The 12,600-nt window shown below is 32.4% G+C and overlaps 1 protein-coding gene across 1 annotated transcript in view; it reads right to left on the bottom strand.

The window, feature by feature from the left end:
- LOC139517536 (arylacetamide deacetylase-like) overlaps nt 1-10,924 on the bottom strand; it is a 572,982-nt gene extending 562,058 nt beyond the window's left edge. The window contains exons 1-7 of the mRNA XM_071308730.1: nt 10,899-10,924; nt 7,181-7,349; nt 6,421-6,534; nt 5,287-5,404; nt 4,345-4,408; nt 3,958-4,079; nt 2,111-2,938 (exon numbers count right to left, since the gene is read on the bottom strand). Coding sequence (XP_071164831.1) covers nt 2,280-2,938; nt 3,958-4,079; nt 4,345-4,408; nt 5,287-5,404; nt 6,421-6,534; nt 7,181-7,312 — 1,209 coding nt within the window. The 5' untranslated portion in view covers nt 7,313-7,349; nt 10,899-10,924 and the 3' untranslated portion in view covers nt 2,111-2,279. The remainder of the gene's footprint in view (nt 1-2,110; nt 2,939-3,957; nt 4,080-4,344; nt 4,409-5,286; nt 5,405-6,420; nt 6,535-7,180; nt 7,350-10,898) is intronic.
- Nucleotides 10,925-12,600: the final 1,676 nt, after the last annotated feature.

The following is a 12,600-nucleotide window of genomic DNA, read 5'->3' as shown; positions in this document are numbered from 1 at the left end:
ATTGAACCTGGTTTTATAGCGCTAAACCTCTCACTTGTATGACAGTCAACATGTAATTTTAAGACATGCCATAAAAAAAATACGACTTCAGCAGTAAACAGAGATTCGGAATCTATACCCAATTTCACCCCTGTAAAAGAAGAAAACACTGCTTTTAAAATAATGATTAAAAACATAACCTCATATCTGGTATCTAACGACAGAAGATGGATCTATCTATGTTACCAGGTCTTGATTAAGACTTTCACATTGTAATTCCAATCACCAAAAAAGTATAAGAAGTCAATGCAGGCCAAACAGCAAAGTGTTCGCTAAAGGAAAAGGTCTTTGTAAATTATATTGCTGCCTAATTCAAATAATAAGATATTGTACTGGAACAACGGATTTATATTTATAAGGTTATCTTTTCTAGCTATAAGAAAAATATTTACTTTCCATGAGATTCAAGTGATATATATTGACTGAAAGCAAATTTACAGATCTAACATTGTTGGGTTGATATATATATATATAAAAGTTCTACCATTGCAGTCCTTCCGTTGTGGGTGACTATTCTTCACCACCTCAAGTTCATATTGAAATTTGAATATTAGTAGCATCTTATTTAAAATATTGATGGATTCAATCTTTTATCGTCCATCAAAAGTGGCCGGAGACACCAAGAAGAATTTAAAAACATATTTAATACGAAAAGAAACTGAGAAATCCATGGCAAAAATAAGTCAACGACAAGATTACACTGAGTAGAAAACTTAAAATTCAGCAACACAAACCCAACCAAAAGTTAATGGAGAACTCCAATGCTACTGACACGTCACAGACAACCAGATCCCGCCCCAGTAGTGGCAATTTGCTCATTGTATGTTCAAACTCGATGACATGTCTAATTAGGTGATAATCATTTGCGAGTTGTTTACGACTATAAGAAATATCATCGGTCATTTGTGACACAGATATTACATGACGATAAACCTACTCGCGATGGCGTCCGTAAAACTTTCGAGGAAGGGATAACTTTAACTTTATTACTTTTAAGCTCTGGAGTTGTTTTGTTTGTTGAGTAACAGAAATAAAAATAAAAACTTTATACTAACTACCCTGAGTGCCATTCATATTAAGTTTGTTGAATTCAGATGGAACATTTTAAAAAAAATTACGAAGACGTTGACGACGGACGTCAAGTACATAGCTCACATGAAATTTAAATATTCAAAATTCTCTTCGAAGGCAACATACAATCTACAGCATTAGACTGGTTATCTACAATATATCAAGCCCTGAACCGGTGTTGTATTCTATCCAGTATTAGATCCCTGTGGTCTCGAATCGCCAACGGTCATTAATTTGTTCTAAATCGATCAGAAGCTTTATACTCAGAGCGATAGTTTATATTAGAATAACGGACAGATACTTACCATTTTGACACAACTAATACCGCAGATTTTGGATTTTATGACTATTCCATTAATTATCGCATTAATTCTGTACTAAGAATTAAGCAGCGATATCGACATTCTTCTTTCCAATTTGTTATATTAAAATGAAACAGCGGTTTTCTTTTGAATCTTCGGAAACTATTTTGACTAAACCATTTTCAGCAAATAAGGACACATCAAAAGTATTTTGATAAACTCGAACCATAGTGGTAGGAACAACCATTACAAAATGCATACTTGTGTGTAAAGGTAAATGTTTGTACCTTATACTCGATGTTGCACTATTCGCAAAGCATTCGGAATTACCTACAAGTTTACACTTTCAGACTATCGAAATAGTGTTCGGAACACGGTCAATTACTTAAAGTCATATTTACGTTGTATGAAAAAATTGTCGTAAATAAACAGATAAGTAATATCTAACAGAAAAAGATTGTTCAATACTAGACAGAGTTTTCCGTTGTCAGAATTGTCACACATTTTCTCTGTTTTATTTGGGGTTTTTCAATTCTGTCAAACTTCGTAATTGTTTAAGCATTCAAACTAGGTTTATTTGTGGACCACCGAAGAATATTATGTTGACAAAAAGGTTTGTCTGACGTATTAATCAAGCTTGGTATAACTTTATTTTTTCTTTAAAACAATTTTTTGTTTAATTCAATTTAGTTCGGAACTTTGTTTATCTGACTTTAACATGTCCTTTCAAAAATTGAAATACTAACATAGTACTACAGCAGTACACAGAGAGATCAAGAAACACGATTAAATTTGCCACCCTGACCACTAGCTGCTTTGAAAAAAATGATACAAAACATAACTTCAGAGATACAAATGTATAAGCAATCACTTTGTGATTTCCTTGATGTAGAAAGCAATCTTGTCCACAGAACTCTTATATACATTGTAATATGGGTAAATTAGAACTCCGTGTTCTGATCCAGACAGATGTAAATGTTTGATTGGATGATTGATAGCCTTCATCCGTTCATTTAATATCAAACCTTCATCTCTTAATCCATCGTATTCACAAGTTATTAAGAACGTATTTGGTAGTTTTCCAAGCTGTGCATCAGTTGCCATCAAGGGAGCAAAATATGGATTGAAGATTGTTTCTGAAATTTGATTGGCTAACTCAGTATCATCGGTCTCTGTATCGTCGTTTGGTTCCATTTGATACCTGCCTTGTAAACATTTTGGGTCAACTCTATATCTGTATTTCTTTTTCATTGCTACTGTCGCGTGAGTATTATTTGAAAAAGCCATAAAGTTTTCATAATTTCCAAATGCATAAAGGTTATTAAACAGTATCATAGCATTACGTGTTAATCCACAATGAGTATTTCTATCAATATTATTTTCCCTAAAAGATGAAAGATTAAAGTCAAGTGCTTGCAGGCAGGGATATATTAAAACCTGGTAAGCCAATTTTGGAATATCTAGAGTTGGTTCAATAGCTAACTTCAATGCAACTGCCATCGAAAGATTTCCCCCAGCACTATCACCTACCATGGAAAAAAAAACATTATTCCATTTTGTAATAACTTTCGGTGTATTTGAATTTCCGGTACATTAAAGAAGATGTTCTTATTATATCTTCAAACAAAAGTTGATCAAATATAAAAGGTTGTTGATATACTTGTATGGATAGGCGTTTGATATTACAATAATTCTTTTTCATGTTAATTTTATTCCAAAGATGTTAAGGCTAAACTGCATGTATACACAATACACTATATCATAATATCATATCACTATTATACCAGTTTATTTATAGTAGTTTTATTTACATATGTGTAAATTGTGAGTGATTTTTTTTGGCAATATTTTCCCCATATCACTTAATTTGTTGACGTTCGATATTCAAGAAGGACTTGCTGAATAGCTCGACATTTCGTTTCGATCTTTTATTTTGTTTTTCTTGATCACAGTTGTAAAATCTAGTGGAGGTTTTTAATGTTTGGTGATTTGTCAGTTTCACTAGGACATTGTGAATACATAAAAAGTGTTGATACTAAGTATTTGAAGTTCTTTTTAAATCTTTGTTTCTGGTTTTATGTGTAAAAATCAGATACATTTTAGAAGGGACATTATTCCATGATAATTCGTAGAAGGCAAGCGTTATCCTTCTTGTTCCTGTTTTGAGTTAAATAGTTGTATCTGCTTACATCTGACATTTTTGCATAATCTTACTTTATATTTTCAGATATCCATCATGAGAATGGAAGAAAGTCATCGATTAATGTGTCCACATCAATCATAACGGGACCTCTAGAGATCGATAAAAAAAATTGGGTCAACGATACGGTAAGGCGTTTAGAAAAGTTTAGCCTTATGCAACAACAACACATAGAAAGTAGTCCCTCCCTGCAAAACACGAACAAGGTGTTCACAACGAAAATTGGTTCAAAACGTCCGTCTTCGACGAATACACAGTATATCGGACTCTTGGACAGAACTAATTTATTTTCTTGTTCAAGATGTAAAAATAAAGCGTTTAAAGTTTGAATATAATCAGTCTTACCTGCAATTCCAACTTTATCAGGATTTACATTATATTTCCGTGCATTTATTAGAAAATATTTTGTAGCGTTTAAGCAATCGTCAAAAGGTACAGGAAAGGTGTTTTCTGGAGCCAGTCTATATCTGAAAAAGTATATAACATGGACAAATCCATAAAAGAAACATTCTCGAAGCCTCCTATAAATTCCTGACTATGGAAATACAAGACTGTAATGACATTGTAGAATAGGCGCTTTTCGGTTAATGCCTTCTCATTATATCTTTTAATTTTAATGATTTGTTTGTTCTAAATGTTCTGAAATTTGTTTTTAAGACACTTCAAGTACTTAACATTTCATCTCTTAAATAATCTATCATTCTATATTTATACTAACATGTGTGTACTTACTCAACTGATACCACAACTGCATTTGCCTTTTTACTCAAAAGTTTGGTAAAATAAGAATATGTTTCTGAAATGGAAATGACATGGACGATCAAGTTAACTCCTCTCACTACAATTTGCTGTAAATATTTGACCATTCGAAATTCAAAAACTTTATATGAAATTATTGACTTCAATTTCTAAATTTAAAATTCCTGTCTTGAAAACGCATTTGAGAAGAAAGCTTTTTAATAATGAAACTGTAATGATCAATGAAACGTATTTCATCAATAAATAAATTATCCCAAAAATGGAACAAATAAAAAATCTGTAATGAAACGCAATGATTTACATTTGTTTTTAATCTGAAATTACATATGGATCTATGCACCTTAATCAGCTGATCAAAGAGACAAAGGTTTAGAAAAAAATCCCCAATATGTACATTTTGCAATTCGGCTAATAAAGATTGAAAAAATTGAATGTTAGAGTAATACAAATGATTGCCTTTTTTCAAATGTTTAATGATCTTAAAAGAACCAATTGCCAATCTAATGTTTTATGTTCCTTTGACTGTTGATTATCTTTTTTTTTTTTTGGGGGGGGGGGGGGATGTCTTTCTGTTTAATGTCCGTTATTTTTTTTCTCTTTTTTTCTTTTTGTCAATTGAACAAAGTTTTGATGGTTGTAATTTTGGCAGTTTGGAAAGCACTCCATTGTCGGAAATATGATTTTATAATGAAATCTTTCATTCACAGATATTCCCTAAAAAAAAAACATTAAAAATTGTATTAAACTACAAAACAAACGAAATCTATCCTAAAAATAGGTGTAAATTATAGAACGGTAAATGTTTCTTTCATAAGAGGTAATTAATTTATTGTATAATAGTATTTGGTTTATAATTTAATTTTTAAATTGCTTTAACCTAACATTAACGGGAAATATTTTATATGTAGAACATACTTGTATTAAAAATATACCAGCCACCTCCATGAATATACACAATACCAGGAATTAGGCCTTTAGTGTTTGTTGGTTTGAATATTCTGACCAAGACACCATCAAAGTTAGCTTCTTCTTCCTTTAAAAAATAACTTTCATTTCAAAAACTGATTTTTAGGCTATTTGACCTTTCAGAAAGGTTAATTTTCTTGATGTAATTATCAGGGCATTTATTACATATTTCTTTATCTGGTCCTTAAAAAAATGTAGGCAAAATATAAAAGCAAGGAGATACGGTATGATTGCTAAGGATGCAATTTCTGTCAAATACCAAAGGAAAAGGATGTAAATTGCAAGTCACCGTTACATTTCATATTTCAATTTCAATTTAATTCCCTCAGTTTTAGTTTGTTACCCCGATTTTGTTTTTGTCCATGGATTCATGAGTTTTGAACAGCGGTATACTACTGTTGCCTTTATTTAATTCTATTATGAAACTCCAGATTGAATCCAACAGTCAAAATTTCCGATAAGCAAAGTTTAGAGAAAAAAAAATTATACAAATTAAAAAAGGAACTTTTTCTGTTTCAGGACTTGATTGATATGAAATAAAGTGTATTATCAATAATTAATTAATTGTGTCGATATTGATGTTAAAACTTAGCTTTTTATAACAAAATTACAAAATTGTGTAAAACACGTTTTGGTGTTGGAATCTATTTTCATTTAAAAACGGATTCCCGATGACAAAAGTTCGAATTGAGCATCAAACTGTATGAGCTATAACAAAGATCAAAATTGATATACATAAAATTTAGAATTGAAATGGGGAATGTGTCAAAGAGACAACAACCCGACCATAGAACAGACAACGGCAGAAGGTCACCAACAGGTCTTCAATGTAGCGAGAAATTCCCGCACCCGGAGGCGTCCTTCAGCTTTATATTAATAAAGACAAACATCAGTTAACAAAACACAATTTAAAAAAAATTGAGCACACGAACCCCTTCAAATCCCGGGGTTGACCTCAAGTGGTAAGGAATGATAAGAAGATACTGCTCTATATGAAGCATCCTTCTTGTTGCTCGTGTAAGTACATACCCGATTAGAAGTCTAATTCTTTGATCACAAAAGAGTGCGTTACATACATAATACCTCTATCCCTTGAATTTTTGGCTGGAAATAAACAAAGAAGGATATACAGCGATGAAGTGAGATCCTCATAACGTCATGGATCTTTTTCTTTGTTAGAAGAGCATAAATCGTTATCTGTAAAAACAATATAAATAAACAAGAATTAGCTGCCACCTACCACTTTATGATAGTTACGTAAACAAATGTACACATAAGGGAACAATCCACCGTTTATTCGTTTGATGTGTTTGAGCCTTTGATTTTGCTATTTGTTAAAGAATTTGTCGTTTTGAATTTTCCTCAAATTCGTTAAGGTTAAATGTATGGTACCATTTATTGCTTCTTACTTGGCTGATATAAGTTTGATTAATCAATTTTCCTATATTTTTTGAAATACTTTAAACACTTTAAAAAACAAAAATCTACCGAATTTAAATAAAGTTTAATTGTTTTTATTTGATTTTTCCGTTCTTCAAACGTGTATTGAGATTTCAAAATTAACGCGTTATGATTGGAAACAAAGTTTTGTCTGTTAAAAAAACTTTAAACAGATATAGTTTTAATGTACGTTTAGTGTCTTTCATGATACACACGTTATCATTGACGAGTTTCTGTTAATAGCAGTGTGTATAAATTAAGAAAAACATTATTCAAAAGCATTGTATTTATAATTTCGTTATGCAGTCTTATTAAAAAGTTCACTGCAACTTACAGTGTATAAGCTGGTATGATTAACTAAAATTTGATAATTTTATTTGTTCATGCTGATCACAAGACTTACCAAATCCCCCTGGATTTTCATTACAATAGATGTAAAATACAGTTTCCATGGTTCGGTTGCTTCCCTTGGTATTGGTATATAGAGATAATACAGCAACAGAAAACTTATAACAGCAGTTATCCAGCCGATCATTTCCAGAAGTTTTGAAATCTGACTCTTGAATCTCAAACTGAAAAACCGAACAAATGTACTGTCGTGAATGCATGCAGTTCTGAATGGTTTATTAAATACAGTGTAATTTGCCTAATCCGACACTTTGGGAGACCAGAAAAAAAGTCGTATTAAGTAGGGTGTCGGAATACTTAGGTCTTTCCTGCAATGATAGGCAATTTTTGGATCATGAAAATGTGTCGGTTAAAGCAGGATGTTGGAATACTCAGGTGTCGGAATAGACAGGTCTGCGTGCATCTTCAACAATGGACACTTTCCATCTTTGTAGACTAGAATATAGTTCATGACAAAAATCTCTTCTTTGTTTATCTAGTCTTGCTGATCACTTTCCCTTATTAAGGTTTCTATCTTTCCAATACAGATTTCAGATAAAAGGTAAAAATACCCCCACAAAATAATAAAACCGTTTTCAAATAAGGAGTCATCAGACGATTTAAACCATGTTATCATTATCATTTATGGATCTTGTCCTATTGATCATCTTTATTTATTTCAGTTCCTATATATCTGTGGGACTCTAAAGTGAGATGGTCACGCTAAAGTACGATGGTGTCTCACGCTAAAGTGCGATGGTGTCTCACGCTAAAGTGCGATGATGTCTCACGCTAAAGTACGATGGTGTCTCACGCTAAAGTGCGATGGTGTCTCACGCTAAAGTACGATGGTGTCTCACGCTAAAGTGCGATGATGTCTCACGCTAAAGTACGATGGTGTCTCACGCTAAAGTACGATGGTGTCTCACGCTAAAGTACGATAGTGTCTCACGCTAAAGTACGATGGTGTCTCACGCTAAAGTACGATGGTGTCTCACGCTAAAGTACGATGGTGTCTCACGCTAAAGTACGATAGTGTCTCACGCTAAAGTGCGATGGTTGTTTGTTCGCTAAAGTACGATGGTTTATCACGCTTAAGTGCGATGGACCAAAAGGGTACGGTTCGAGGGCTTTATAAAAAACGTTTAAGAACACTTAATGTAAAAAAGTCCTTTTTTATAATCTAGTATTATAATGTATACCATATGTGAAAGGCATTATAATTTAACCGTAGTCTTAAGGGAACGATTCTAAAAGACCGACCGCGTAATAATTGCTAAAATGTCATTTGTGTGTCACAGAGTACTATATAGGTGTAGGTTAACGTTCACACGTTGTAGTCTATCGCTAATGGGAACACATCCCCTTACAATCGTCCTTTTTACATTACAGATACAAAATTCGATTATTGTCGTAATATGTAACAGTTGAAGGAGAAAAGCGATGTTTGCCGAGCTTAATTTTCTCCTTTTTTTGTAGTGACTATACACCCATGTTATATTTTCCTGCAATGTACAAACTGACGTTTCAGCCGACAATTAATAATTTACGCAATAAAGATGTGTCTTTATTTTGCCGACGTTACTTTTCAATGAAAGTGAGAACATTTCAACGGGGACCGCACAATAAACTGCAACATAAACAATGATTCGAATACATCCGCTCGCTTCCAATAAAAGAAGGATACAGGATATCTATGCGAATACTACTTGGATCTATAGGGCCTTTAGTAAAACGGTCGACAGCAGGATACAAGTTCTTCTTTCAGCAACCGACACAAATACACATTTGCTTCAGTCGACAAAGCACAGTTAGGTGTTTATTAAGTCATTGACATTTGGTTGAAAAGTTCTTATGAATCAAATATTTGTTATTTGTCTTCCGGTGTGTTCATTTTTAGTTTGTATAAACGACTGTTAACGTAATAATTCATCTACGTTTCTTACGTCTATACTTTTGCAGACCATCGGACTTAAGCGTATGTAGGAATAGCACTTTAGCGTAGACTATCGCACTTTATCGTGACCATCGTTCTTTAGCGTCCCCATCGCACTTTAGAGTTATACATATCTATTAAAGGTTTTTTTTCAGATATAAGGCAAAAACGCTATAAGTGGGTAAAAAATGTCATAAAAGGGCAATAACTCCAATGAGAGGTCCTCATATTATTTCAATCGTGTTGGCTTATTTCTGATATTTTTTGCTAACTCATTCTGATATGTTATGCTAAGTTGTCTCTATATATTATAGTTTGTTAAAAAAAAGGGGGGAAATGAAAATGCAAAAAAAACTATGTAATAAAAAACCGTCACCAAAGAGAACATCTCCAATAAGGAGTCAACAGACGAATCCAACCGTGTTAACTTATTTGTAGATTTTGTCTTGCTGCTGATGTTTGCTTATTTAAGTTTCTATATATCTATTAAAGCTTTCAAATATGATGCAAACACTTAATAAATTTTTAAAAAGTGTCATTAAAGAACAATATCTCCAATGAGACGGCATCATACGATTTTAACCACGTTGACTGATTCGCAGATCTTGTCATGCTGATAATTTGTGGTGCTACTTAAAGTGTCTATCTATCTACTATAAGATAATATGCAAAACTTTAAAAAGCAGGTAAAGTTGGTCCTTTAAGAGCATAAACTCGTACTTTATGTGGCCTTTTAACTTTTTTTATTCGAGCGTCACCAATGCGTCTTTTGTAGTAAAAACGCGCAATTTACAAAATATCAATCTTTGTATCTAAGATTAGCTGTATTTGGCAAAGTTTTTGGAATTTTTTGTCTTCAATGCTTTTCATCTTCGTTCTTTATTTGGTCTTTTAACATATTTTAATTCGAGCGTCACCAACGAGTCTTTTGTAGGCCAAACGCACGTCTGGCTCAAATACAAAAAAATCAATCCTTGTATCTATGATGAGTTTATCGACAATAGATAGATTTCATCAATCCAAACATTTTTGTTCCAGCGAAATTCTTTAGTTTTCGAGATAAAAAAAACAAAACTTGCATTTTACCCCTGTGTTCGTCTTTTTTGGCAGGCAGAGTCATCAGACACATTTTTTTGTTATAATAGATACCATAACGATGAATGTAGCTAAGTTTGATTAAATTTGGAACAACATTTTGTAGAGAAGATTTTTGTAAAACTTAACGACGAAGGACGGACGCCAAGTGATGAGAAAATCTCACACTATGAAAATTAAACATGCATAATAACGTACGAAGTTAATGAGCATGAAGAACAAAAGTTCCGAAAGGATTTGCCAAGTACAGCTAAATCTATAGTTGGGATAGGAATTCATTAACATTTCGGAAAATTCTGTTTTATTATTCGAATTATGACCTTATTAATGGTAATTCATGACAGCAGTCAAGTACTAACTACTTGACTGGTGTTTCCATCGGTGAGGAAACCTGGCCCAGCATTGGCATCGACCCAGTGGTTGTAAATTAACTCATCAAACGTGTAAGTGTGCATATGTGTATAGAAGTTTATTTGTTTTCAGGTGATAGGAAGTAAATAAATGAAAACGAGAAGATTATGAAAGCCAAAGTTGGTGTGTTTCTCTCGGTTTTTGTCGGTGACCAGGATTTGTTTTAGTTGAAACGATTTATCTCTTTTGAACAGTGGTATATGTTATCATCGCCTTTATTAGAAATGTCAAATAATTCGATAATTACTCGCCCTTTCCCCCTCAATGTATATCTGTAATGCCTCAAATTTACCTGTACAACCAGTTTTCTGTCAATTGAACTATGAACTATGTGTGTTAACCCGTACGTTTATATAATCTACATTATACATATTCATGTGTATAAAAGCGATTCAATATGTGAAAAACTATTTAGGTAAATAGTGAAAATTACAAATAAATATATTGCTAAATCACTCATTTATGCTGTATCTAGACAAACATTTACGGCAAATCATTATACATAATTTCAGCTCGACATTTAAAGGAGAGAAGTGATAACGCTTGCAATTAGATACATTAACTTCAGAAAAACAAGTAACTAAAAGTGAAAAGTAAAATAACAAATAATACCGAACTCCGAGGAAAATTATAAACGGAAGTACATAAGCAAATAACAAAAAACAAAAGCTCAAACGAATGGATAACAACTGTCATATTCATGACTTGGTGCAGGAATTTGCTTATGTAGAAACTCATGCAATGACATAGGCACACCTCATTATAACTAACAGGAAAGTGCAATTGACTTTTGATTTTTGAACTCGAGTTCAGCAAGGAGAGGAACTTATTCAACAATGATAAAATGCAAAACAAGTTTATTTGATATTCTTCTTTTTCGGAAATTCTTCTATATTGCAATCATGTGGAAAAACACAATGACAACCAAAAGAGCAGGGCATATTCTGAATACAAGAAATAAACCTCGACATGTCCTAAGGATTGGTATTAATGACACTTTCTAAATTTACGGCGTTCGTGCACATAGATATTTGTACACGAAAAAACACGTAAAATTGATCAATAGATTTTATAATCTTACCAATTCTTAGCTAATTATTAATTTTTTCACAAAAATAATGATGCGTTTGTTACCATGTGCGAAAAAACCCCATTTACAATCAATAAACATTTAAAATTCGTGCAAATTCTCACAAACGTAAGAGTCACATTTTCGTATGGTAATAACATTAACAAAACCATTTTTTACTGCACAAGATGCGCATGTCGACAATAAAGGGCTTTTTAGTGATGCCCGAGGCAAATATGGTTGAAAACCCAAAACTGCCTAAAAACTGAGAATTTTAACTTGAAAAACATACCAGCTTTTCTCACCCCTTTTAGTTTAATAATTCAATATTGTATTTTTTTAAAACAAGCTTTTGTAGTGCCCACCGCAGGAACAATTTCAATTCAGGTCAATGATGTGTGTCCAGTTTTAATCTTTGAAAGAGCCTGACGTGAAAGTGAAATGTATGATATCTTTTACTTTTGAAAAAATTAAAGATTACACTTTACACTACAAACAATGTTTTCCTCAATTTTCCATCATTATAGAAATTTTTGTTTTGCATTTGGGACTGGGGTGGTTAAAATTTTTTAATTTCGGTCTTCACAATTGAAACAATCTCAGATAAACTGTGATGAAAGAGATACTCAGCCTTTCCAGACAATAGAATGAACATAATAGGAATAACGTTTTCATTTTTCAAACCAATAATGGTATAAAGCTGCTTAAAAAAAATGAGGGCACATGTTTTAATGTTCAATCAGTAAAAATTTCGTTTATCATATTTAAAAAAAATAATAATTCAGTCTGGTAAATTTGGTTATAATTTTATGTAGAAATTTCGCTCATTTTGATTCAGGTGTATTAAATTTAAAATCTAAATGTCCTTTTATGTTTCAGGTTAAAAAGCCCAAATGATCTGCGCCAAAAAATTACAATTTTTTTA

This window comes from Mytilus edulis, chromosome 3 (genome assembly GCF_963676685.1).
Source record: "Mytilus edulis chromosome 3, xbMytEdul2.2, whole genome shotgun sequence".
In the NCBI taxonomy this organism is placed as follows: Eukaryota; Metazoa; Mollusca; class Bivalvia; order Mytilida; family Mytilidae; genus Mytilus; species Mytilus edulis.
Note: the sequence above shows the minus strand (reverse complement) of the source record. Positions and strands in the feature narration are given on the sequence as shown.